Source organism: Aulonocara sp. 'chitande type north' Nkhata Bay, linkage group LG2 (assembly GCF_057382095.1).
Source record: "Aulonocara sp. 'chitande type north' Nkhata Bay isolate Kocher_YH1m ecotype deep benthic linkage group LG2, A_spYH_male_GT1.1, whole genome shotgun sequence".
In the NCBI taxonomy this organism is placed as follows: Eukaryota; Metazoa; Chordata; class Actinopteri; order Cichliformes; family Cichlidae; genus Aulonocara; species Aulonocara sp. 'chitande type north' Nkhata Bay.
Window position 1 is genome coordinate 4210816 of NC_141345.1, and position 26406 is coordinate 4237221.

A 26406-nucleotide genomic window follows, 5' to 3' on the forward strand; every position below is an offset into this window, starting at 1 on the left:
GCTGCACTTCTTTTCTTCTGAGAAACTTCCTCTAAGATGCTCCAGCTTTTTCTTTTTAATATCACTTACATTTCCAACTCCATGTTAACTTTTTTGAGACGTATTGCTGCCATCAAATTCAGAAAGAGCTAATATTTTTCATGAAATAGTAGTATGTTTCACTTTAAATATTTTATGCGTTTTCTATGTTCTATTGTGAATAAAATATGGGTTTATGGGCTTTGAAGATCATTACATTGTACATGGTGTCCCAAAACCTTTGGAGCCGGGACTGACATGTGCACTTTTTACATTAAAGTCAAGAAAACACAGGACACAGGATTACTCGACCACAGCACCTTATTTGTGTGACATTTCTTCCAGTTGTTATTAATTTTGTGCCAAGGGGGAAGTAGCATGGAAATAAATAGTGGAGGCATTGCTACTGTTTGTCGTAGCCCTGAGGTATTATCATCATACAGTTTACATTCATCAAACCTGATAGCCCGCCCACATTTATTAGATCCATGTCATGCAGTGTGGATTGGTTGCTGAAATCTCACAGCTTGTAGGAGCCTTCAAGTTTGAAAAATATGTACCACGGTGAATTGTTGAGGCAAAAGTTAATTTTTTAGCTCTGCAACACCAAAACAGTGTGCCATCTGTGAAGCATGATTGGTTTGAGTAGCATCAGATCTTTTAAAAAAAACATTCTCTATTTAAGGTGAATGTCAGGCATAAAAGTATAACAAGTTTTCAAGTTTATGTATACCACGGTCGCCAGGGTGGTTCTAATTCAAAGAGTAACACCGCAGGGAGAAGGATTGCTTTTAAAGACGCCATTGATACTCTTATCTGTTGGATTGGCAAACACAACAAAGAAAAATCATTATTATCCATGTGAAGTCACCATTTCAGATCTTACGCTTGAAGAGTCCGAACCTGACATAACCCTGAGATTTTTCACCTGTGAATGAGTATAAGACAACTCGTCTTCCAACAGTATGTCAACTTTTCTGCTTTAAATATTTCCAATATTACATCATGCCAATTTTCTATTGTTGATGGGGTAGGGTTTAGCCATTTTCTAGTAATAGTCTTTTTACTCCTACAACTTTATATCCCTCCTCAGCATTAAGCAAGGAACATAACCAAGGTAAATGGTTTCAGAGTTTAAAGGTATTTGTTTTTTAAAAACACTGTTTAATGTCTTTTGAATGTCAATCCAAAACAACTTAAGCTTTGCTTAAGCTTTGGGCAGTCCTAAAATATAGGACTGCCCATATTTGTCTTGATGTTGGGCTTTGAAATATCTCATTATGGTGATCTCTGCAAGTCAAAGAGTTAGCTGAAGACCATTGGAACTGGTCTTCAATTTTGATTGGTTAGTCTGAACTGGGTCTGACTATGCTGCCATTTCTCACAAACCAGAACTGCAAATCCCATCATCATGTCTTGCAATTATTGAAGAAACAATTAATTTAAAATTAATTAAAAAAATGTCAGAGCAACAGTTCATGGCCTGAAGCTTTGGAAGGGTTTGCTGATGCAACAGTGACCCAGTGCACGCAAGTAAATCAACAATTGAATCGTTAAAATGTGAATAAAATTTGAAAGGGCCGAGCCAGAGCCCTGACTCTTTGACCTGCAGTGAGCTGTAAAATCACTCAAAGAGAAATTTGATCGCGCTATCGGCCCTTCTGGCCAACACCAGTAGGCGGTAGGTGAAGGTCCTTGCCCAAGGACACAACGACCGAGGCTGAACTGAACTGAATGAACTGAAACAGCTTTGTTAGGAGGAATGGTTACTCCTCATCACCGATAAGGCTCATAAGTACCACCATCCTGAAATATATTTATATTTATATGACTATTGGCCAATAGATTCATATTTTGCACTCACTACAAATTGCTACCAGCACCTGCCTTAAAAATCCAGCATTGGTCAGGCTCTAGTTAGTACTAAACCTTGGCAAGCACAAGTCATTAATAAAAGCTGTAGTCTGGTGTGCATGAGTTCCCGCAGGCCTACAGAGGGAAAAGCTGTTGAGAATAATAAACCAACCGCATAAAGGTGCTCTGATAGAAATAAAATGGGAAAAGCCTTCAGTGAGGCACAGTTTTTATTTTAACACACACTTACACTTGAATCTATGTCGCTATGCTTCTTTTGTTGAGATATTCATTCATTTGAAACTCAATCTGTGCAGCTGGGAAATTGTTCTTTTCTCCCCCAACTTCTTTTAGTTAGTTTTAATTTTGCGGAGATATGAAGACGGGAAGGCAGATAATGTGCAACAAAGGTTATTGAACTGCTCTTGATTAGGTGTTGTTCCAGGTACGAAACCAGATCCTACTGAGAAATGAATTACTGTTCAGCTTTTATTTCATCACAGTGCAACTAAAAGATTTAAAAGATGTAGAGAGAAGAAGAAAAAGACATAATTTCCTCCAGGCTGATACAATGTCTGTGTCATTTATATTGAGCATTCACTTTCAAACTAAACACACTGCTTCGAGACCATTTTGTCCATTTTTCAAGACTGTCATTTTATAGAAAATCAATACCCGTAACCTTCACTTGTAAATAAATAACAGATTTAGAAGCCTCATTGATGTTGACTACAGTTTGGCTTGCCTCCTAATTAAGACTAAAGAGAACCTAATAGCCTAAACAACAAACAGCGGTGGGCTTCGCCTGTGCAATTAAGCCCACATTTTTAATACCAAGTTGATTAATTTCTTTAATCAAAGTCAGTGTTACCTTTGAAATTGAGTCACTTTTAATTATGCTGAAACACAAAACAGAAGCTGCTGATACTGCTCTGTGATAGCCTGTAGAAATTTCGCAGGCATATTAATGGGCAGGTGATATAATATAGGAGTCTGGTTTCAGATGATCTTTTGACAACAGTCTGTGTAGACCTGCATATTATCATGACAGGTGGAATTTTTCTCGAGCTTTTCCTCCAGCGTGCTCAGTTTTATTGACATGTTTACTTCTGTCAAAGATGCCTCCCCTCGATCAGTGGTAGTTTATTCGACAGGCGGCGGGGGAGCTAGAAAACTTCCAGATTTTCTTGGAAGTATTATTTTTAGAGTTCCGATTTTGGTCACCGTGGCTGTTTTATTAAGCCCGAGTGTACGAGTCGACGATTAGAGACTTGTTTTCACGTTCACGTGGAATACCTTTGCGACTGAGCTATGAATTTGAGTCGAAGTGGCAATTTGGAGTATTGTCCCAGATTTGCTTCGGTTTGTGCTTTATTATAGCTCACCTCACCTTCTTCTATTAGGCGGTAATTTAAATGCTGGGTTTGTGGCCCGTCATTTATCAAGCATGTTTTAACAAAGTGCTCTCACGCAGTAACTCTACGCGGCCCAAACAAATTGCTCTTTCTGTCTACTCCTTGTTATCAACGAAGCTGTTGCCAGTAATTGCCGTAGGAATGTAATATTCCGCCTAAAGAGCAGCTCAAAATTGTGTCTTTTCCTTTCAGATTACTTTGGCTTTGATTTGATTATTCACAGAAAAAGCATTAAGCTAGCTCTGATTGAGGCTTTTCATGCAGCCTTGAACCATGTTTTCCTGCTTCTGCGCTGTTAATGCAGCTTCATTCCTTGACTCTAATGTAAATTGTGCTGGATGAAACGCACAGTCAGTGCAGTTTTGTTGCCTTATGTAGGTCAGTTCTTCTCCAGCGTTCACTGCTTGGCCTTGTGATGAGTGATTTCATTTTGCGAGGGAACTGCAGTTTTATTATTCATACTCCAACAGAGATTGGAGTTGCGGTGCATTAAAGCATGACGTTGTCATTTCCCCGCTCGTAGAGGCGTTATTCCCTTTGCTCCAAATTGGAATTAAACCCAACATGTGATGCTGGCCCTAACTGTTTAGGAACAGCAACCCTCACCACACTGTTAAGCCTCACTCTCTGTGGATGGTGCAGTGTGTCATTTTATTGGTCAGTTACTGTGTTTTTTTTCCCCCTCTGTCAAATTGATGTTTGAGTTATTTAGCTAAGCTTGCCAGTTAAGCATTCATGACTTTTTCATGAGTCATTGTTTGATAACAGAAGTGGCTTTTCTCACTTCAGATTTAATGCATACTGGTTCTCTGCATTTGTAACTGCCTCCAAAATTGATCTGACTGCCAACAATTTTCTACAATGAAGTAGCTGAGCACATTAGGTGAGTAGTGTGAAATTGACCTCAGAAAAGTAGCAGCGTATGTGAGTCACATTGTAAAGACAGCTATTCAGGGAATCCAGACTAAATGGATTCTATTTGGGACTCTTTCTGCAGCGTGCGTATAACCTTAATGCCCTTACAAATATTGCCTCACAGTGGCTGCACTTTAACGGCTGCTGGATAATCAGCAATCCACACAGAATCGCAACTTTTCTTGGGTGTAGCTTCCCACTGTTTGTTGCTCTGAAGCAGCGTGAGGTCCCATATATCTTTCTGGTACTGTCTTTTCTGTTGATCTAATTGGATACCCTCTGTTGCCTACAATGAATCATTGCTGGACCCCTTCCCTCCCCTCAAGTACTTATTTTTATTGAATGCAGGGTTCCCCTGAATCACAAGTCTCAACTTTAAAACTTGTATTTGTCCCTTGGCTCCAGTCAATGATCTCCCCCCTCCTTTTTTCCCCCCCTACAGCTGTGTCAGTATCACTTTTATTCCAGCAGGGGATTATAAGACTCCTTTTATGTCTTTTGCTTCCCCAGAGAAAGGCCAGGAGTTCAGGCCATTCTTCCCACTCTGCTAATTGTCTCCTGATTTCGCAAATGCATTTTAAGGTGGAATGAAGAGAGCCGACCCCTCTTTGCATTCGTACGAGGCGGTGACACATCCGCACCTTCTCAGTGTATTTTTATGAATACACATCCCTCTTCTATCCTTGACCTCTACAGATGCAGGGGAAGCTTTGACGGAGCACAGACAGTTAAGTCTCAAACAGAAGTGAGGCGATGGAGGCGTTTTTGGCATGCACTCCATGATTTTTTTCTTTTTTCTTCTTAGTGAAGTTTAAATCCTGCTAGTTCTTAGGCTCTCCAATGTGGCAGGCATCTCACTCAGCTGCTGATCCACACTGCAAACACCTCCAGGAAAGTGGCTCTAACTGAGCCGATCGAAGGCAAAGATTTTTTTAATTACTCGCCCGCTGCAGAAGGGAAAGGCTCGGGTTTTGCCTCTGGGTATTCGTATCGACTTGGGTGTATGATGTTTTAATGAGCCTGGCGTGTGAATGATTTGTTGCTGTTGTATATGCTCGAAAAACCTAATTTGTTTGTTTTTCTTGTGCATTTTCAGTGGATGGATTCTCAGTTGACTTGGAGGAAGATTTAAGACTTTCCAGACAGACCAGGATGTCAAAGATCTCCAAAGCAGCCAAGGCCGTGAAGAAATTGGATACAGGCAATGTAATCCGGGCTATAGTGAGGTCAGGACAGGCTGCCCCTGGACCTCCGCTAGGCCCCATTCTGGGACAGGTAAAATTACTCCTGATTTCACTTCTTGTTCTATCTGTTCGCTCTGAGTAATCACAAGTATTAACTTAATTGAAGGAGCAGTGCTTCATTTTATCAACCGACCTTCTGAACACAGCACTCATTAACCGCAAAGCAACCCGATCCTTTCCTATTTTCACTTTGCCAGTCACATAGTTGCCTCTCTCCCCTCAGTCACCTCATCGTACATCCCCACCTCCACCTCCTTCTCCTCCCTATTCATATTCCCATTCTTATTCTAGTCGCACAGCTCTATTGTGCAGGTGGGTGCCACACACTGCCTCAGTCTGCAACTATTTTCTCACAGTTTTCAGGCCAAACACACCAACACCTCCACCCACAGCAGCACCTGTCCATATACATTAGCCTCACTCTTTACAAGCCGGCTGATGAAAAGGGATTGAACCTGCGAAGGTTTTGTCTTAAATTCTTCTGTACTTCTTTCTGCTTCAATTGCTCCACAGAGACAGCTGAGGTAGTCTTGTTTTTTATTGCTCGGGGATGCACCACTACAACTTTTTCCCCACTGATGCCAATTCTGACTAGAAAAATTTATGAATTGGCCGGTACAATAATAAAATAAGTCAGCAGTCCTCGAGCAATGAGCAATGATCAAAGTGAAGAGAGCGGGTCAGAATAGCAGAGGCAGAATTTACTTGGCCATTCACTGCTGATGCTCTGTTCATTAACCTCCTCTTTGTTTCTGATCACAAAATTGCATCTGCGTTGAATTTTTCTTGTAAAGTTTAGATTTTATTTTATGCCATAAAAGGTTCTATCTGCTGCAGCTTTAATAGCCATTGAGGAATTAAAGTTTAATTGTCCTTTGAGAGATAGAAAGAAAGCAACCCAAAGGCTCATTCTCTACATACAAATGGTTCAGTTAGCCTCTTTAATGGACAGTACTCATCAGCCGTGGATGCTGTTGCACACTTGGAAACCAGATCAATTCTCACAGCTAATCCATCTCCGTGACATAATGACGACACTCAGACAAGAGAATGGAAAAATGTGCATAATTGCCAGAAAAGCGAGCGCCACATGATTTATAATATCACGGAAGGTAGCTTTATAAGTGAAATCAATCGAAAATATCGTATTTCTCTTAGATGACATCATCAATAGCTGCACCATTACTGTAGCTCTTCTATATTCTGTTGTCACCAGTTGAACAACATTAACCACAACATAAAAATCTGGTGGCTGCGCACTGCTTCTAATAGCTTAAATGCAGGTCATTCATTTACTTACCAGGGTTAGTAACGAATAGCTTAACTTAACCTGGTCTCTATGACAGGCCAGGACTTACATTTGGGGCTTAAACCCCAAAGATTTTAGATCATTTTAAACACTTTTCTCTATGACAAATATTTTCTCCTATTTAATAATAAAATAAGCTAACTTGATCCGCAAAGATAATGACAACACACTAACAAAAATGTTGTGTCTTCCTCCCCCAACCCCAACCAGTCGTGGCAGATGGCTGCCCCTCCCTGAGCCTGGTTCTGCTGGAGGTTTCTTCCTGTATAAAGGCTGTTTTTCCCTCCCACTGTCGCCAAAGCGCGTGCTCATAGGGGCTCATATGATTGTTGGGGTTTTCTCTGCTTTCTTTGTGATAATGTAGGGTTTTTGCCTTACAATATAAGTAACCTTAAGGCAACGGTTGTTGCAATTTGGCGCTATATGAATAAAATTTAATTTAATTGATAAAATTGTTTTTACGCTAAAAAGCCAAAACTTTTAACATTTTGGCATCCTGATCTCACACTTTATGTGTTTGATTAAAATATACAATCCTATTACACAGCTTGAATGCTAGATTTTTGATGTTGATGCAGTAGCGTTTTGATCACTGAGAAAAAAACATTGGTCAGTGTTTTTCTTATAGATTTTCATGTAGCAAAGCACACAGTTGCTGCATTTTTTTTTTTGGCTGGATATGAATCTCCCATTCACACCCCAAACGTGCTCTACTTGATTGAGATCTGATTTTGATATGGCACGACCTTTCTGACATGGTGCGTTATCGTGTTGGAAGCAGCCATCAGAAGACGTGTACACCCTGGATATAAAGGGATGGATATGGTCAGGAACAATACTGTACATTTAAATGATGCTCATTTGGTATTAAATCTCTACTTGCCTGAACCATTGATGCAAGCCAGGATGGATCCTTGCTTTCACGCTGTTTATGTCGAATTCTGACACAGAAATTGTAACTCGTCAGACCAGGCGATGATTTTCAAGCCTTGTATTGTCTAGTATTGGTGAACCCCTGCGAAGTCTAGCCTCAGTTTTCTGTTCTTAGTTACTGGGTTGACACCCTCTGCGCTCTTCTGCTGCTGTAGCTCGTCTGCTTGTGTTGTGCGTTCAGAGATGTTGTAACAAATGGTTATTTGAAGACACTGTTTCTTTCCTGTTATCTTGAAGCAGTCTGGCCATTCTCCTCCGGCCTCAACAATGCATTTTACCCACAATTGCTGTTCACTGGATATTTTCTCTTTTTCAGACCATTCTCTGTAAACTGTAGAGATGGTTTTGTGGGAAAATTGCGGTATTCTGAAATACTCAGACGAACCTGTCTGGCACCAACAACCACGCCATGTACAAAGTCACTTAGATTTCGGCAGGTTGTCTTGACCATGTCTACATGTTTAACTTTTTCTCCCTTACATATGACACTTGACCCCTTTAGTCTTAACGACACATCAGTATATATGAATAAAGTCGTGACTTAATGACCATCAGCTTTTCCGAGGGTAGCTCTAGTAATCTGTGTAGGCAGAGATCACTCCCACTAACCTTTGACATGTCATGTGATTAGATATCTGTATTAATAAGCTAATGAGAATTTCCTTCCAACATAATATCTGTATTGTTTCTATGCAGATGACAGAATTTTTTCTCCCCTACAGTCTAGTGAGTTTTTCAGTTACTCGATTTTAGAAATGAAAAGGAAGGACTGTCTTAAACCCGCAATAACCGCTCACATGATTTAGTGGAATAAAACTTGTTTCCGGCTTCAGGGCTTCTCGGCTCTACAGAGAAACTCGGCATTGTTAAAGTCATTGCTTCTGGCCTTGATTTAGTTTTGCTGCTCTTATAGTGGTGTTTTACAGTCCCATAATTGATTTAAAAAACAGTGCTGCACACTGCCTCCTCAGCACCAAACAGAAACAGTTGGCACAGTTTGCTTGTGAACTTTTTAAAGCATGTACAACTGAATGGCCAGAAGGAATATTGGATTTTTAAAAACTCCAACTCCAAATGAATGCTATTTATATCCTTATCTGTGGGTTGTGTAAATAAGCAACTGTTTGCTTAGGTTTAGATATATAAACTCGAGAGCTGATAATCGTCACGTTAAGATGTTAATACAGATTTTAGAAAATATGCTTTATTTTTGTAGTACAGCAATGATGATTCCTTCTGGAAAACAAACAATCGTATTCTTTCTGTCCAAAAATAAAGTAAGTGGTGGATCTATGCTTTCATCTGAGAGCACTTTCCGCTGCTCTCTCATTGTGCAAGTGGTTGGCACAGTGGCTGGATCCATATATTTGACTTGACACAGATTTTGCACCAGATGCCTTTCCTGACACAACCCTTCCATTTCTGTGCATTTGGGACTGGCACAAGTCACAAACATTGATCTGGCACAAGGAGTGCTCGGGCTTCTGACCTCCTGAGGAAGGGTTTGTGTCTCCTTGAACCGGAGTGCTTTCGCATGTAAGGCACATATGTTAACCACTGCACCCTGGAGCCACAGGATCTCTGCTTTCATCTACCATCTTTTATCATCTGCTCAGAAATATAGAAGCCAAAATTGAACTGCTACCATGTGTAAGAGAGACTGGGAAAACCCAGTTTTATCCTCTCTTTGCTGTTTACCAGTTAGATGTATAATTGATTTTAAGATTTTTACCGATTATATTTAAAGCTTCCTTCCCCTGCAGCTACACTGGAGACCCTGAGTTCCCCTGAGCTAAAGCTGCGAATTAAGAAACTCGCTCTGGCTGTCAGTCAACTCTAAAGGTCATTGAGATTTTACATCTGGCACATTTAGGGAGCTTCAAAGGTTAATTGAAAATGAACCTTTACAGCTTTCTGTCTAATTTTGTGTCTAACATGAGACATTATAAATTTGAAGCATTTGATTTGAAACTCCTTTTGTTTTTTTTAATAGAAAGATCCGTGTTTGTGACTGACAGTTGACATATTTTTACTGGCAGCTAACCATCAGACATGCATAAAGACTCAAACAATAGCAATCATGTATTTATGCTTGGATTTTTGGAAACTCACTCTGACGCCGAAACTAAGAATAGTGGTTTCTTTACCAGCCTCACCAAGTGTGCAGTTTCGTCTTCTCTGCCTGTCTTTGTTTGTATGGCCTGTTTCACCTTTGAACACTTGTTCCTCGCTGTATCTTGTCAGAATATTCTGTTTGAGCACGAACTGTGTTAAATAATGCATACGAGACTCCACTGAGTCTATTTTATGCGATTAATTTGAGATTTTCTTACTTTCTCACACCACACTTGGTTTTTATTTTTAAAGCTTTCTTTTTAACCTCCACATTTAAAGGTTTTGATTTCATGGTTGCAGTATAAATACGCAGTAGCTGCAACATGAGACAAATGTAGTTCTATTTAGGATTCAAGGTTATATATCTGTATATTATATACTGAATCAATACCTTAATCTCACACAACGTACAGTGTCATCAGATAGGATACAGTGAGCTCCAGTGACTGTTTATAACTCAACTGTTATAAAAATACAACACCTACAGTTTTTGTTAATTTATTAATTTATTTTAAGGCTGCAAAGTTTGGTAACTTGGTAACAAAATGGATCTAGCTTTTGTTGTGCTGTTTCTGGAAATAGTACTTTGGTGCAGGAACAGCAGGAGGGTACTGGACTGGAATCCAGTATTGGGGTCTTTCTGTGTGGGAATTGATTTTCTTCCCATATTTGCATGGATACCCCAGCTTCCTGCCACCATCCAAAGACATGCATGTTAGATTTACTGGTGATTTATAAATTGATATAGATGTAAATGGTTGTCTGCCACTCTGTGTTAGACTGTGATAGACTCTGCCTCTCACTGCATGAGCACTGTGTTAACCTCCAGCCCCCCATGACCTTGAATTGGATAGGTGGAAGACAATGGATAGATGAATATAATGTAAATTGATGCCATCAACAGGTTTTTGGATTGCAATTTTGAAGCCTTGTATGGTGCATTTTTGGTCCGGCTATCCTGGTATAATTGGAGCTAGTCTATATTTACACAGCACGGTTGACCTGGGAACTTATCAGCTAATGGTAGAAAACCACTTTACTTTGCTAAGAAGGGTCATATGTAAATCTTTATGATATTAAATGGGGTGCTAATTTTGGCTACTTAATTTGGGCTTAAAACAAAAACTATGTACCTGAACAACTGAACATTACGGTCCTGGAGTCTCACTCATCCGTCAATGAAAATAACCACGCCCCTAAATCTAGAATAAGAAATAGACTCATCTGACCTGGAAACCTTTTTCCAATCATTTGTCCACTTTTGGTGAGTCTGTGTGAATTGAAGCCTCAGTTTCCTGTTCATAGCTGATGGGTGTGGTCTTCTGCTGCTGTAGCTCTTGTGCTTCAAGGTTCAATGTTTTGTGCATTTGATGCTCTTCTGCATAGTTTGGTTGTAACTTGGGGTTATGAGTTACTACTGCCTTTCTACAAGCTGCAAACAGTCTAGCCATACTCCTCTGACCTCTGACAATGACAAGTGTTCAGTGGATATTTTCCCTTTTTCAGACCTCTCTGTAAACCCTAGAGATAGCTGTGTGGGAAAATCCCAGTAGATCAGAAGTTTCTGAAGTACTCAGAACAACCTTTTTGCCATTTACAGCCATGCCGTGTTCAAAATCACTTTAGTGACCAGTCTTGCCAATTCTGACGTTAAGTTTGAACTTTGTCTTCACCGTGTCTACGCGCCCTAAATGCTGCCATGTGATTGACTGACTAAATCTTAGTTTTATAAAGCAGTTTAACCGGTGTACCTAGTAAACTGTGCGGTTTAAACACTTTGCGGAATATTTAAATAAGAGAATTTAATTCCCATTAACCTCTGTACATTTGTCATGAATAGAAAAATTGACTATACAGACCAGAAATTTAAATCCCTGTGGGGGGTTGTGTGCTTTTGGAGGCATGCCCAAGTGGCCCTTTGAGGAGCTGGGATACTTTATGGGTGGTATTTGTCACTAATTTACAGTTTCGATTAGGCACAATTAAAAAGGCCATGTTTTTTTTTTCTTTCTGGAATTCTTTAAGGTCACTAATACACTGATGACGAAGACACTTTTATCCAAACAGCCCTGTTTGGATAAAAGTGACTTTCAATTTTACAGCTCTTACTGAACAAATCTGGGGATGTTTTTCAGGTATAAATTTAACAGCAGATAGTGTAGGGCTTAAGGGATTAAACTGCATTGCTGTCAGGACCTCTATAGTAAAAGGGAGGTTGTTATTTCCATCTGCAGTAATTTGTGTTTGGCTCTGTTCCCCAACTTTTCATAAACATGCAGAAAGCCAGACCAGAGGAGAGCAGCAACAGTAAGACCCGAGCAGATAACAAAGCAGCCCTCATACTGACAAACAGCTATGACATCAGTAAGGTCAAACACACATGAGGGTGGAACTAGGAAGGAGGTGGGTTGCAAAGCAGCTTGATGCTCTGGGTAGACAAAACTTAAATAGTGTGCCCTATATAAAGCTTACAAACTGGCTGAATCTTTTGTATCAGACCAACTTCCAGAACGGGATTAAATTTAGTAATAACCAAGTAAATTTACTTACTGTAGTGCTACATCGAGGTATAGTGAAGAGTTAATTGTACTTTTGACAAATTCCATTTTATTTCCACATATCTTCATTTCAAATTTATAACACTTTTTACTCTGCTGCTTTTTTAGCTTTACTTTCTTTGCAGATTTAATAAAGGATGTGATAGGATGAGGAGCTCAAAGTAGAGCCGCTGCCTCTCCAAAACGAAATGAGTCAGCTTACATGGTTTAAATATCTGTCTAGGAGGCTTCCTGGACACTTCTTAGATTAGATATTTCAGGCCAACAGGAAGAGGGACCCAGCGAGACCTGACACTCGCTGGAAAGATTGTCCCTCGGCTCGCTTGGGAATGCCCCGGTGTCTCCTCTGTAGACCTAGACCTAGAGGCAGGGGCTGAGGAGGGTGGTGTGCTTAGAAAAAGGATAACGGATGCAGTCAGGAAATTAATCATAATACATTACTTGGTTTAGTGCGACTAGCAAATTATAAAGTAGCAAATGATCCCCCATTTGTAACAGCTGCACCACGGATGAATGATTACACGCAGATGCAACAATAAGCATAATCTAATTCGGTGTTATTGTGAAACAGACTACCCTGCATAAATTACACTTAAGTTGATTTTGATGCTTAATTGATGCTCATACTCATGATCCAGTCATATTTACTTTAACAGGGAGATGCTGGCATTATTTTTTTTTCTTAATATTTTCCTCCCACACTTTTTAGAGTGCAGTATAATACAGAACTGCAGCAAATCTTCAAATTTGAAAAAGTGTAATTATCAGCAAATTGGCACTAATTGATTTGACATAACGATTTTTTTTTAATTCTCAAAGTGGTTAGTATCTAACTTTCTATTAAGTGGCAGATCATTTCGACCTTTGTTCTTTTTTTCTTTTCTTTTTTTTTTTGACTTTATGTAATTTCGGCATTACGTAAATGTCACCTTAACGTCTGAGACCTGTATTAGTATGCGTTTGTCTCCACTATTGCATTGCATATCATAAGAGTCTCAGATTCTTTTGCATCATTTCTTTCTGTTAGAGTATACTTTGAAGTTCTCTCCAAAAGCAGCATTGCTGATGGTGTGCGTGCTCTGATGAATGATTTAGACATCTGTCTGTTAAATGTATCTCTTTTTTTTGCCAGAAGAGATGGGCATGAGCGCGTAGGCATACTGTAGCTGTCGCCGCGTCAGGGGTAATGAGGTGAGATGGGCTGCAACGAAGTGCTCAACCAAGCAAAACAAAGCCATATGTTTGTCTAAAGGTGCCGCCTTCTGGACTGTTTGAGATGTCATTGTTGTCGAAGCAGCATGTTGTGTGTATTTGTCTCTGTCTGTTCTCTTGTTCCATCAAGCTCACTGTGTGTGTGGAGCAAACGCTAAATAAATGGCAGTCAGCAGCCACTCTGCTTCAGGCAGTAGCCCCGTTCCTTTAATCTTAGCCAGCCTCTCCCCCTCAGCTTTTTTTTTTCTCCTTGTCTCTGACTAACCACTCTTGACAGGGGAAGTGCAGAGAGGTAGGCTGCCTGTCGGCTGCAGGGCAAATTTAAACAAACGAGAAAAATAAAAGAAGGAATACAAGACAAAAAAAGGGAAAAGTGACAGCTCTGGTACATGAGAATAATTACAGGCTAGAGTGAAATTAGCACAGGCGAGAGGAAGGGAAGGATAAGGAGCACCGGAAAGAGCGGCAAAAGAAGAATGGAAATAGGTGCGTAGCTCGAGCACTTTTCTTCAGGTTATGGGAGTTGGTGGGAGCTGAGGGAAAATGCTGAGCATTGTATTCAGAGTCTAACAGGTGTAACAAATTCTAGGAGGTAGTCATTTGCAGAGGCAGCTGCCTATGTAGCTGCTGCTTTTAGTATAATAGAAATATGAAGAGGTGCCCAACAGGGACTGCATCCAGAATGCATGTGTTTGAAATGTAGAGTGGGCAAAGTAGAGGGAGATGAAAGAAAGAGGGTAGGCGAGAGCTGGATGCTGTCTACTACACTCGATATCCCTCTGTGGTTTTTCCTTAAAAGTGTATCTGAACTGGAGAAAAATTCCCCACAGAAACTTTAAATGAATTTCTTTCTGTGGTGAAGCATGTACATTAGTCTTAATACATCCTGTAAATGCAGCCTGTAAATCAAGCATAAAGCAGCGAGAATGAGCACTTGCATTTTGACAGATAGCCTCAATTTCAATTAATAGGACCATTAAAGCTCAGAGGACAGGCTGATGGGTGCATTCATAGCCGCTGTGAGCAAAGAGCCAGTTCTCTCTGAAAAACATCACACGCATTTACTACAACTCTTGACATGCGCACCCCATCACATCAAGACTTCTCCCTCTCTCAGCATTAACGGCAGACAACACAACAGCACACTCAAGGATTACCGCGAGAGGATCCGAGCTGATGGGGCCGCTGGCATAATTGTGATAAATGACGGCCTTTCGTCAGTGTGCCGCTCCATGGAGCAAAGAGCGCGCTGTTGTGCCGAGAACATTTCGGGAGGCTTCCATTCGCTTAACCAGTTCAGCATGAAGACAACATAAAAACATGCAATTTCCTGTGACTGCACAATGAGAGCTGATTGACTTTAATATAGTGGAGGTTTTGCAAGGAGGAGGCGATTATTTGCCTCTGAGGTCTCTTGGACTTGAATAATTTGGACCGACTCCTTCTGTTTGTGTTTGTGTGTGTGTGTGTGTGTGTGCGCGCGCGCGCGCTTTTCTGCCAATAATGCCTCTTTGTAATGGCCAATGAACTGTCAACACTAGGCGACTATGAAATACTTTATTAGTTTGCGGTCTGTCCTGGAGGTGTAGCTGAAAACAGCTGTGGAATAACTTCACAGTATACACATGGCACATGTCCAAGTTCCACATGGTACACATAATGTGTACGACAACCCAGGGGCTCGTTGCACCATGAGGAAACAAGGCACTTGACTGTACTGTACATCCTTTACGCCTGCCGCTCTGAGCCACACTCCAACGTTTGCCCGGCATCTTGATAAGTTTGTGAATGAATGGATTCACCCATTTTTGAAATGGAATTAAAAAGATGATTCTTTTTTTTTATATATAAAATGAAAAAAGACATTTGACGGTTGGATACATGGCTGGAATGAATGACACTTTAGGACAAGAAGAGATCACAAAAAACACGAGTTTTAAATGCATTTTGAACCTCTAAAGGGATTACTTACATTGGTATTCAGTCTTGGTAAACAATTTAGTAAAAAAAGAGCTCTACTGTACACAAAGATGACACAAAATGCTCGATGCCCACCTTTAAGCCCAGCCGATGAAAGATTGCATTACTGCAAACAGCGTCTTTTGTAGCTGGCTACTTGACTTGCGTACATTTTGTTGTTTGTTAAAATTGCTGCTGGATGATTTAAACAGGAAACGGTAGTGAAGTCTACCTAACTGATGTGCATTTAAGTTAGATAAAACATGCCATACAAATTGTAAACAAAGTTTAGAGATGTTCTACGGTGATGCCCGTGAGTCTGCAGGTTTTCACTCCAACTAAATGACAAAGTGACTGATTCCTCTCATTAACATTTTCTTTCAGACAAGACAAACTAGTACATAATATCAATGAGAGAACAACCTTGGTGCAGGGACCCTGCAGAATATATCTGGGAAGTCATGGGAAAATTAAATCTATTATAGAATACAAGAGGGGGAAAAAATCTGAGATCCTCATCCTATTACAATATTGTGAAAAACTGTATAATTGTACCTCTTCGGGCATGTAAAAAAAAAGGAAATCTTAAAGTAGAATCACCTGCAATCGTGATTACTTTGATTTAAAGGGTCATCAGGTTAGACTGTGCATTAACATACTGAAGCACGGTGAAGAGTTCTTAGTGGTAGATGGCTTTTGAATGTTGGCTCTGTGGTATTGAAGGAAAAAAAATGAATCACCACTTCTGTGTATTAAAGTTTTGGCTGTTTCTCTGCACTGTGAAGTGAAGTGAGAAAATGTACGCTGAAAGGTCAGAAGCTGTGTTTTGGCATCTAATGGTCTTTTGGCAGAAGAGAGTCGAGTCTGATTTTTTTTTTTTTTTTTTTTTCCTGAAACCTCATGAATCTGTGCAACAAATTTCTGTTTCTCGCCCCTAAACAGCTGCAATGAATCAGTGATGGCAGATATTTATCAGGAAAGCAGAATTCTTTAAAAAAGGGGGGAAAAAAACAAATCTGACAATGCAATTCCACAAACGTGATGACAGCGAAATCAAGATTAAACCACGATGAACAATAGCAGACTTCAGCACACATTTCTGAAAAAGTCTTTACAATCTGACAGATGGGTTCACAGTGTTGACTTTTAAAAATACACATCCACAAATCACGGCACTGCTTTTAGAGTTATTCTGAGCACAACAAGATGTGCACAAAGCCAAACTTGCCAAATGCAATTCCACAGTTCTGCATTATAACCTCCGCTGTTGTACTGAAATTCAGTACAGTTATCTGTTTGAATGTGATACCAGCGTGAATTTTCACTGTGGTTGTGGTGCACGCCTGTGTGCACGCGTGCACGTTCAGAGTGATTCTCTAAAGTTCATGGGAGATGAAAGAGGGTCCTAAAGGCGTCGCTGTGGGCTCCAGGCTGACGTGGGAGAGCGAGTGGCTTTGAGAATGAGACAGTGTGTGATAATTAGAGGGAGGAGCTTTCCCCTGGGCCTGGCCCTCTCCCTGCTCTGTACCCGTGTTTGGCAAGGTCGAGTCTCCCGGTTCTGCTCCTGCCACAGTCCCGCCTCCTGCAGCACCGCGCTCCTGTTTATGTCTCTCCCAGGCTGAGTTCAGCTTCACAGCCAGAGCCAGCAGGTTCTTGCCCAGAAACACAGTGGACACGCGGGGGTCCCTATACCACAGCATCCCTGCACCCCTCAGGGCTAAGGTGAAAATATTGATAGTGACCAAGCTAAGCCAAGGGTACAAAGCCTCCTTGCGGGGTCCTCTCTGTCCTGGCAGACCAGTGGCTCCCAGCTCTGTGAGTGCCACACACGGCAGCAGCAGCAGGAGGGCATAGCAGTAAAAGAAAACCAGACCCTCAGCCCAAATGGGCAGCCTCTGCTCTACAATCCCTCCAGTACCGGCTGCAGACCCTCCTTGGGCTTCCCACAGCCCCGCCTGCAGGTCCAACACATCCAGCAAGTCAACCACCACCCAGAGGAGCCGGCCCCGCACCTCCTGCTTCCTCCGCTGCGGAGTCATGTGGTCAGCTCCTGTCAGGATGAGAAACAGGGAGGGTAGACAGATGGACAGCAGCAGCGTCAGGGTCTTTCTGGCCAGAGGATCAGGTGGCCGACGCTCCTGCCTGTAGTTGTGGCAGACGAAGAAGAGCTTGAGCTGGAGCAGGGACAGGAACAGGAACCAGAGGGCGTTGGCAAATCCACGCCGTGGCGACCGCGCCTCAGACACCACGCCAGCTGAGACGAAGCGCAGCGCGAGCAGGAAGCCCAAATCGCCCAGCAACACTGCCACATATTGCCACACGCTAGGTCCTGAAAGACCCCGAGCTCCCAGCATGCTCTGCTCCAGCAAGTAGAGGTCCACCACTGCCATCGTGCTCACCGTGACCAGGGTTGATACGCACACCTGGGGCGTAGGCACCATGCCTGAAAGAGAAATACACAGATGCACTGTGGGAAATCTGTTGCATCGACAAAATTCAGAGTCTGCTCACATCGATGTGCTTGGTGCCATCTGTCCCCAGTAAAGCCGACAAATCTGCAGGATAAGAACATGCTTGTTTTTTTTGTTTTTTTATTCCTCCCCTGAAAACAAACATGTAAAACAATTTAATGCTGGTTGCTATGGTTAAAGACAATAGCTGCAGAGTAAGCAGTGAGAACCCTTCATCTTTGGCCAGAGCTACATCCACCCTGGCTGCTTAAGCTGGGAAGCCTATTAAATTGGTTTTTTTTCTTCCCCTCTGCAGCTCTTTGAATTAAACAGTCTTCATTTTCCATAAAGGTCCTAACATTGCTGCTGTTTCGGAGATCAGAGATTTTTTTTCCCCCCCGAAGTTCTCAGCTGTTACTTTTTTCTGTTTATTGTTTCTGATCCTTTTTTTTCTCAGCTTATTCATTATTAATTAATTGCATTCAGGCGCAGCTAGGTGCCCTGTCAAAGCCTTTTCTTTGTCTCTATAGCGTGCCGTGTTTATTCTCATACTGTGCTGCAGCCTTTAATCATCCCAAATTCCCCTATCATTTCGGATGAATATTGATATTTTTGCTATTTGTTCAGAGATGCGATCGTCTCGTGTCGTTGTGTACACACTGTGCATTCGTGTGAGTGCAGGCTGGCAATGCTAATTTGGCTGAAAATGAGGTTTCACGTTATTTTGTCACAGCTCCTATCTCAGCCACAGACAGTATAAACCCCAGTATTGATTTCAGCATGAGAAATAATCACTGACTTTACAGTGCAGTCGAACCAATGTCTCTTTATCGTATTTAGCTGAAAAGCACAGCACACACCACTGGACTGTCTGTTATCTGCCCAGCACCACTCCCGGGTGTCAACCCATCAACCGGATCGATGGCATTATAATATAAAATCATTACCAGCTCAGATGTGTCCTAACAGCAACAGTTGAGCGTGATCGAGCGAGAGATTGTCAGCATGATCGCGGCCTCTGAGAAAAGTCTCTCCGTGAAAAATGTGTATTGATATCTTGCCGATGGAAGACACATCACTTCCCCCACTGTAAGACTAACAGGAGCTCTGCCATCGTTGAAGAGGGCTGAAGAACTCCACTGGGTAAAAAAAGGGTTTTGAGATAGTGTGTGTGTGTGTGTTGGGGGAGGAGAGTGAGAGAAAGAGGAGAATAAGACTGCAAGTGAAAGATTAATAGGCCTTTTGGCTGTCTACATGCCTAATAAAGTGTTACTGCATGATGGTAATAGTTCATAAATAAGCTCAGGGGGAGAGGGGGGGGAAGCGATGAAGAAGGAAAAGAGTCAAATGCAGATAGAAAGTGACTTCCACCCACTTACATGAACGCGTGCGTTTCACGAGCCTGCTCGGTCTGGATGAATCCAGATGCATTCATCACGGCGACTATTGAAGAATCACAGACATTAAAGGTTTGTTCTGAATCCGATGAATCAAAGAGATGAGGAAAGGAACTATCTCGACTGATTAATCTCCCCGGAGGGACGGTGGGAGGACAGGCGTGGATCATGCCAGCAATGTCTGATTGTCTGTGAAGCCTTTTGTCTCACCGCACACGGAAACTTGATTATCATTTCCACAAAATTGAATAAATTTCACCAAGCCGCAGATTGAGAGGATATTGGAATTTAAATTAGTTTCCTGGGGGACAACCCCAGCCTGCAGGAGAGGAGCAGGAGGAGGAGGGTTGAAGAAGTTCACATCTACAGTTGCAGCCGGCTTTCAGGAGGTCGTGGCTTTCGGGTTATTCCATAGGCACCTTAAATTTTTACCCTGCAAATCTATCCGTCAGCCGGCGTTTATGTTTTGACTCCCTGTCAACGGGGTGTAATTTATTCTGCTCTGAGTGAGAGACCGGGATGACAGCCCGCGTGTCCACTCAGCTCATCAATAATGACCAAATTCATCATTCTGCTGTCTGGGAAGTGACACTGCTGTTGACAAGGTGAGGCAGCCTATTCCACTGTAAGCATGAGTGATGGCACATAATAGTGTGCAGCTTAAATATTTGTGTATTAGCATTAAAAATCCATTTTTTCCCAGAAATGTATCCACCTCTTGTCTTCCTCACATAAGGCATGAGTGCATATTGAATAGGTAATCATCCAAAAAGCACTTCAATTCTTTCCAACACACACACACACTGACGGAAATGAAGCAAAGGGGGTGGGGTTGCCACTTGCATTTGTTTCCTATTAATACTAGGTGATTCCCGGTTGAACACAAATGCATGTAGAGCAAAGATTAATTTGTCTGCACCTACAGATCATCTCCATAAAACACCCACCGCGGAGCAGTAATTTTCCTAACAGACAAAAATTCTTCACAACTTATCACAGGTGGCACAGGAGCACCAAGGGCATCGGGACAGCATCTGAGCCATTATGTGCAAACCCATTAATTAATAGAGTCAGAGGTGAGCAGCCTCTGATAATGCTGAATAAATCCTCTCCCCAGACATTAAAACATCTGTTGATTTATCAGGTAACAGCCCCAGAGTTTCCCGACGGTCTCTCTGTTGTATTTCTACACAGTTAACACATTTTTCTTTTCTTTCGGGTTGAAATGTGGTTATTTGGAGCTGCCCAGCACGCAGCGCTGCCTTGAGACGTCCTGCATCCTTTAACGATCTCTATTAAAGCGCTTCTCTGCAACACCTGTTTCATAACCGCCCCATTAACAGCAGGTATTGTGGCTTCATCCGAGGATGCCTGTTAGTAAAGTAAAGCAAAGCTTTTAGTTACCCAAACCATTCGTCTTGCACTTGGGCTCGATCTTCCTGGCTTGATTTACAGCAAGTACTGAGGGGTTGTTTTTTGTTTTTTCCACCCCGTTTCCTCCGCCAAGTAGAAGCGCTGTCGGTGACCAGTAAAGTCTTTTTTTTATTGTCGCTGATGAGCCGCGCTCGGCGATAAAAGTCTTATTCTCTCAGCACGGGTGTTTGTATACAGTCAGGCATCAGGAGGGGGGCTCAGGGAGAGGCTGTAAGAGGGCAAAGTCACCGCTACTGCCACACCAAGCAGACTCGAGTTTGAAGGAGCAGAAAAAAAGGAAAAGAAAACGAAACGACTCGTACTTATCAAGATTTCCTCCTCCGTGCAGATCTGGCATGGCAAATCTCTCCTTCTTCGGGCTGCATCCGCGGCTGTTGCAGAGGCTCGATCTGGGTCTGTCGCCTCCCGCAGTGTCGGAGTCTGCTGCTGTCGATTTATCTTTTGAAATAGCAGCGGGGGCAGAGAGCCGTGCAGGGCTGCTGCTGCTGCTCGGCCGGGCTCGGGCTGTGCGGAGCAGCCGGGAAGTCGGTCAGAAGTGGAGCATCAGCGGCGAGGCGATCCCGGCCGATCCTCCCGCGAAGATGGCTCGTGTGAAAAGAGGCAGAGCGGTGCAACAGCGAGGGGAGGACGGGGAGCAACTCACGCTGTGTCCGAGTTTGGTTGTGGTGGTAATTTGTAAGCAGGCTACGTGCTCCAGCACAGACCTCCCACCCTCCCCCGGTTTCCCCTCCTTCCCTCCACCATCAGCTGTGGAAGTTTATCTGGAAGAAGATGCAATGCATATTTTAGAGCACTCTGTCACACCACAGTCTCTGCTTATGGTAATAATGATGATGATGCCACTTGGAGAAGATTAGTTGCATTGTTTGCGAGCAGGCTGATTCCTTATTTACCCTTCTTTGCCTGAAATAAGAGCGGAGGAAGTGGAGCGAGAGATGCTTATAGCCTGTAGACGCATTTAGAGCTCAGAAGGCAGATGTTACAAGTTTAATTAGGCTTCCTTCTGTCTGCTTACTGTCTTAGTCACACAAGGAAATCATTCCTCTGTTATAGATTAACTCATTACAGCCGGCTTAAAGAGAAGGATTGGGAATTTTCTGGGACGGATCTGCTCAAAAATGAATCGCTTGGAAACTGTTTAAAAATACAAAAAAAGGCGTGTGGCTCATTTCCATGTTGGAGAATTCAATTTCAGCTCCTTTGTCAGCCGCAAATGAAGTTTGAAGGAATTTCACAGTGTCACGTTGTCCTCAAGGTCTTGCTCCTTCGAGTGTATCTGTTGGCACCCCAGCCTGCACTTTGAGCAAAGGCTCGGGTCCTCGGCTCTCTCACTCATGTGGCTCTCAGCGTGCTGGGTTCATAGAGTGAGAGGTTTAATCAGACTGGTGAGAAAAGGGATGGAGAGTCATCCTTCTTGTCAGATTCAGCTCTGCGCTCCGCTGGCTTCCAAGAGAGAAGAGATTTTCCATTTTCCTCACTTCAGCGTTGGTTTTTATGTGTGTGTGTTCCTCAGCCCTCCTTTTGTTACCACTGCCTCTCTGTCACCCCCGTTCTCATGTTTATCCTATTCTCTCCTCCATTCTGCAACTAACCCCCCCTTCTTTCTTCTTTTTCTTTTCCTTCCCCTGTGGGTGTGGTTGAAGGTCACCGTGCACACTGGCTCACTTTCACAGAGGAAAGAGGGAGAGTGAAGCAGGAAAAAGGACGAGGGGAACAGTGAGAATAGCAGAGGAGCGTGAGGAGCAGGAAGGCTGTCCACAGTACTGTGCACTCATCACTTTTTTGCTTTAGACATGATTGGAGAAGTTTGGAAGGACACATGGGCTCGCAGACTGTCCAAGAATGCTTAAGGCGTCAACAGCGAGCCATGGTCCGCATGCTGACCTCCACAAACATGGCTTTATCCTCGATGTCATCTCACGACCTGAGACGTGCTTGAAAAGAATGCACCACTTCTATAATCAAAGTCAGTGCAGCAGCAGAAGCAGTGATATTGTCTGTTTTATTCCACACATTTGTCTTTCTTGTCAAAGCCAGCACCTACATTACCCACAATTCAGCTTTATTGCCAACAGTTGGGATTCAGTCATGTTCTGCAGGTTGTGGCTAATGAAGCCTGGAGCTGCCGGCCCCCAGCAGAGATGAAGAGTGGGCTGCACAGGTTCATGTTTCCCTGGTGCCACATCACCACATCGCTTAATCTTTAAAGTTCACTACCGCCTTTTAACTCAAGAGACATCTTTGCAAAATATAACTCTTTGGTCATTTTTTTAAATATATAAACAGTGGACAGTTTCAAAACAATCAAGTTGGGTTGTTGTTCACATGTAGAACGCAGGAGGAGGCATGTTCTCGCTACTGGCTCCATTTTTTGTTTTAGGCTACCTGTGTAGAATGCACAGGGGGCACACACTGCGAGCTCACGACAATTACCTAATCAATTCCTCCTGGTTGTGGACGTCACATGGACTTTGTAATGAGGAGCTGGCTGCATAAAGATCATTAAATGTCTGCTCTGGCCGTGCTGGGCATTTGTGTTCTCAGCATAGCTGGATATAGCCTCTGTGAACTCACTGGATAGTGAGCTTCACTTGTGAGGCATTGACCTAAGCCTTGCCGGCCATCGTCTCCTTGGTGTTTTTGAAAATGAACTTGAAAAATGAGAAGCAGCTGTGACAGAGGCACACTTGCAGAGACTTTTCCATAGCAAGCTGCCACGCCCTGAAGCTAACTCTGCTTTGTTGTTTGTTCTACATGCAACCAATGTATATTTGCAGGTTGCAAGGTGAAATTGGTTGCAAAGACCAAAACAACAACAAAAAAGCCTCCCTGTGTTTGCTTTACAGGTTGTCATGCACACCAAACTAATCTCCAAGCTCTAGAATTGAGAGAGTTGGCCTTCAAAGTAAAAGTTTCACTCTTTGAAATGTCTTGGTTTCAGCAGTAAGCAACAACTTTTATTTTGAACAATCACTTTGCAAGTAGTTGGCAGTTGTTTGCAGACGAGTCTTCTACGCAAACTGCGGGCAAGCACTCCAATCTGCTACTAACCAAGGCAATTGCAGTGAGTTTTTTGATGCAGCAGCGTATATATCTCTGCCACAGAGTTTACCTACTGACAGTCAGCAACTTGCGCCAACCAGTTGTGACTCCCCAGTCGGGAAATGCACATTTCTCCCTACAGATAGGTGGCCCCCAGAGGGTCACTAACTGGTCTGTAGGCCTGCATGATTGTGGCTTAGTAATTGAATCCAGTGGTTCCTGGAGTTTGTTTCAGCAACCGATTGCAGCTAGTTAAGACTACTCATTTTTCCCTAGCAACCAGTGTTTGGTAGGAAGGCACCAACTGGTCTCTAAGCCTGTGGGACTGGATGGGCAGTTAATTTTGTTTTGGAGGGCCGCACCAATAATTTGAACTCAATTCTGTCCAATATTGTTTCAGTTCACTTATAAGCGTATTGGTGCGGCCCTCCGCAACAGTCCCATTTTTTTTATGGAAAGATTAATTGCACAACCTTAGAAGACTTAAAATTAGGGACCGAAACCATAAAGTCATCAGGAGGTCACTGATCAAGTGAACAAGTTTTCTTATCTCGGTATACTTTTTGCAAAAAGGGGAAACCTCTCTTTTCTGGCTCTTGGAAAGAATGCAAATTTAGATCAATTGCACAATAACTTTATCTTTTATATACAGTCTGTGGTTTCCCCATCCCGCTGGGTAATGTCTGGAAAAGTTCATGCCTGCAGTGCATGTGCGAAAAATGGCTTTTATCAGCATTCGCCTTTAAATAACCCCTCTAGAGTGCAAAATTCAATACTGGCTTTCCGAATACTCCACAAGGACAACGCTACTTTTGTCAAAACATTGCTATCAGTTTTTGCTGCAGTCTTATTTTATTCCAGCCTCTGATTTTCTTTCTCTGAGTGTTTTGCCTCCACATGTCACGGTGTCTTGTGATTTTTCTCCAGCGTGGAGCCACGGCTGCCTGCAGTTCAGGCTTCCGCGTTCTCGCTGTAGTCTCCACACGTGATTAATCATGTGAAGTGGCAAAAAGCACAACAGTGTCAAGACTGTGAGGGGGACCTAATGGAGTTGAAAATGGGATGTTTTGTCGTGATGCAATCCATTTTGTCGCACCGCCGCCTGCTTTCGCTGTGCCCTCAAACAGCAAATTCTTCTTCTTGTGCCAGGTATAAAAAGTAAAAGCCGTGTCTATTTTAAGCAAAGAGCCACACAGCAAAAACACCACTGAGAAGTTTTGGCTTTTTTTTTTTGCTCTTTGTAATTTGGTTCACTCTGTCAGTTCTGCACTCGTGCTCGTTTGAGGAGCGCTCCTTAGCCCCTTTTGTGCGGGCCTGGATCCTTGCCTCAGCACAGTTCACTGGAGACTGGGGGTGAAAATCGTTTTTATTTTCCACTTTTAAGACTAATCCACTCACTCTGCTGTGGAAAATCAAGTAAAATGCATGTCCAGCGTGAACTTAATTTAGTTTGTGCTGTTTGCTGTGTGCGGCTGTGTCTGTTAGACCTAAAGTGGCCTCGTGCTCAGCCTCTCGCTCTCAGTTACCCTGCAGCGGAGGGGTTCAAGATGAAACCTAATCAGCTGTATGATGCTACAGCGGGGCTGAATGTGATAAAATGCCAACACCGGAGCAGATTAAATGAACGAGTTAATGAAGGTAATGAATGAGAGTGTTTCACACTGAAGAGTTTAATTAACCTCGCCTCCCACCACCCTCTCTCCACTGTAACACCTTTGTCACTGTATCGCAGCCCTCTTCTGTGCCGACCACACAGGGGCAATTTATCGAATGGCCTCTTGTGCCAGGGGCAATAAATCCTCCGTCCTGCCCCAAGGCCTTAACCTGCATCCGTACCCTTTATCTCCATGTTTGCCACGCTTCCATAAGCACAGTACTTTTCTTGACCTATTCCCTCTCTCTTTCTCATCTACCTCCAATCTTCTCCCTCCTCCTCTTCCTCTTCTCTTTTTTCTTTCTTTTCCTTTGTCTCATTTCTTCTTCTTTTTTTTTTTTTTTCTTGTTCTCTCAGATGCAGAAACACCTGCGACCACACACGGTGCGCACTTCCTCCCCGTCAGCAATCCCCGGCAGCTTAATCTGCACACACACTCACTCTTCAGCTGATAGTCTCGTCAGATTAAAATGAGGCTGAAATATTCATGCATAAACATGCATGCACACTCACCCATATTTATGAGGACGTCCCACAGCCTTTGCTTTACTTTTGTCCTATTGTTCGCTTCAGACAAACAAAACCCCCTCTCTGTGCTCAAATATTGACCACGATAGTCGGCCACATTCTGACAACTTTAATACACCTCAGCTGTCTCGCTTTCTCTTTCTTTTTCCCATTCCCATCCCTACTCTTCTTTCTCACTCACTCACACACACACACACACACACACACACACACACACACACACACACACACACACACACACACACACACACACACACACACACACACACTATAGTGCCACACCAGTGCTACATCTTGTTAAAAAGAGTTAGTGAAGCTGAAAGGCCAATCACATTAACACAGAGAGTGTCAAAAAAGACCAGAGAGAAA

At 42.7% G+C, this 26406-nt stretch overlaps 2 protein-coding genes across 3 annotated transcripts in view; one reads left to right on the forward strand and one right to left on the reverse strand.

The window, feature by feature from the left end:
• Window positions 1-26406, forward strand: part of mrpl11 (mitochondrial ribosomal protein L11) — a 68176-nt gene that overhangs the window by 23175 nt on the left and 18595 nt on the right. Inside the window, exon 2 of the mRNA XM_086302863.1 lies at window positions 5299-5477. Coding sequence (XP_086158989.1) covers window positions 5355-5477 — 123 coding nt within the window. The 5' untranslated portion in view covers window positions 5299-5354. The remainder of the gene's footprint in view (window positions 1-5298; window positions 5478-26406) is intronic.
• On the reverse strand, window positions 15118-21528 carry tmem265 (transmembrane protein 265). 2 transcript variants are annotated; one of them, XM_086302850.1, is made up of 2 exons: window positions 21116-21528; window positions 15118-17975 (listed from the first exon to the last, which is right to left on the reverse strand). In XM_086302850.1, the coding sequence occupies exon 2, from the start codon at window positions 17971-17973 to the stop codon at window positions 16909-16911; it is 1065 nt and encodes a 354-aa protein (XP_086158976.1). In that variant the 5' UTR covers window positions 17974-17975; window positions 21116-21528; the 3' UTR covers window positions 15118-16908. The 2 variants fall into 2 exon arrangements, with proteins under 2 accessions (XP_086158976.1, XP_086158967.1); XM_086302841.1 differs by having other exon boundaries at window positions 20784-21528.

Excerpts from the sequence above, each read along its gene's own strand:
- tmem265 (XM_086302850.1), bottom strand. The coding sequence starts at position 17,973 with ATGGTGCCTACGCCCCAGGTGTGCGTATCAACCCTGGTCACGGTGAGC.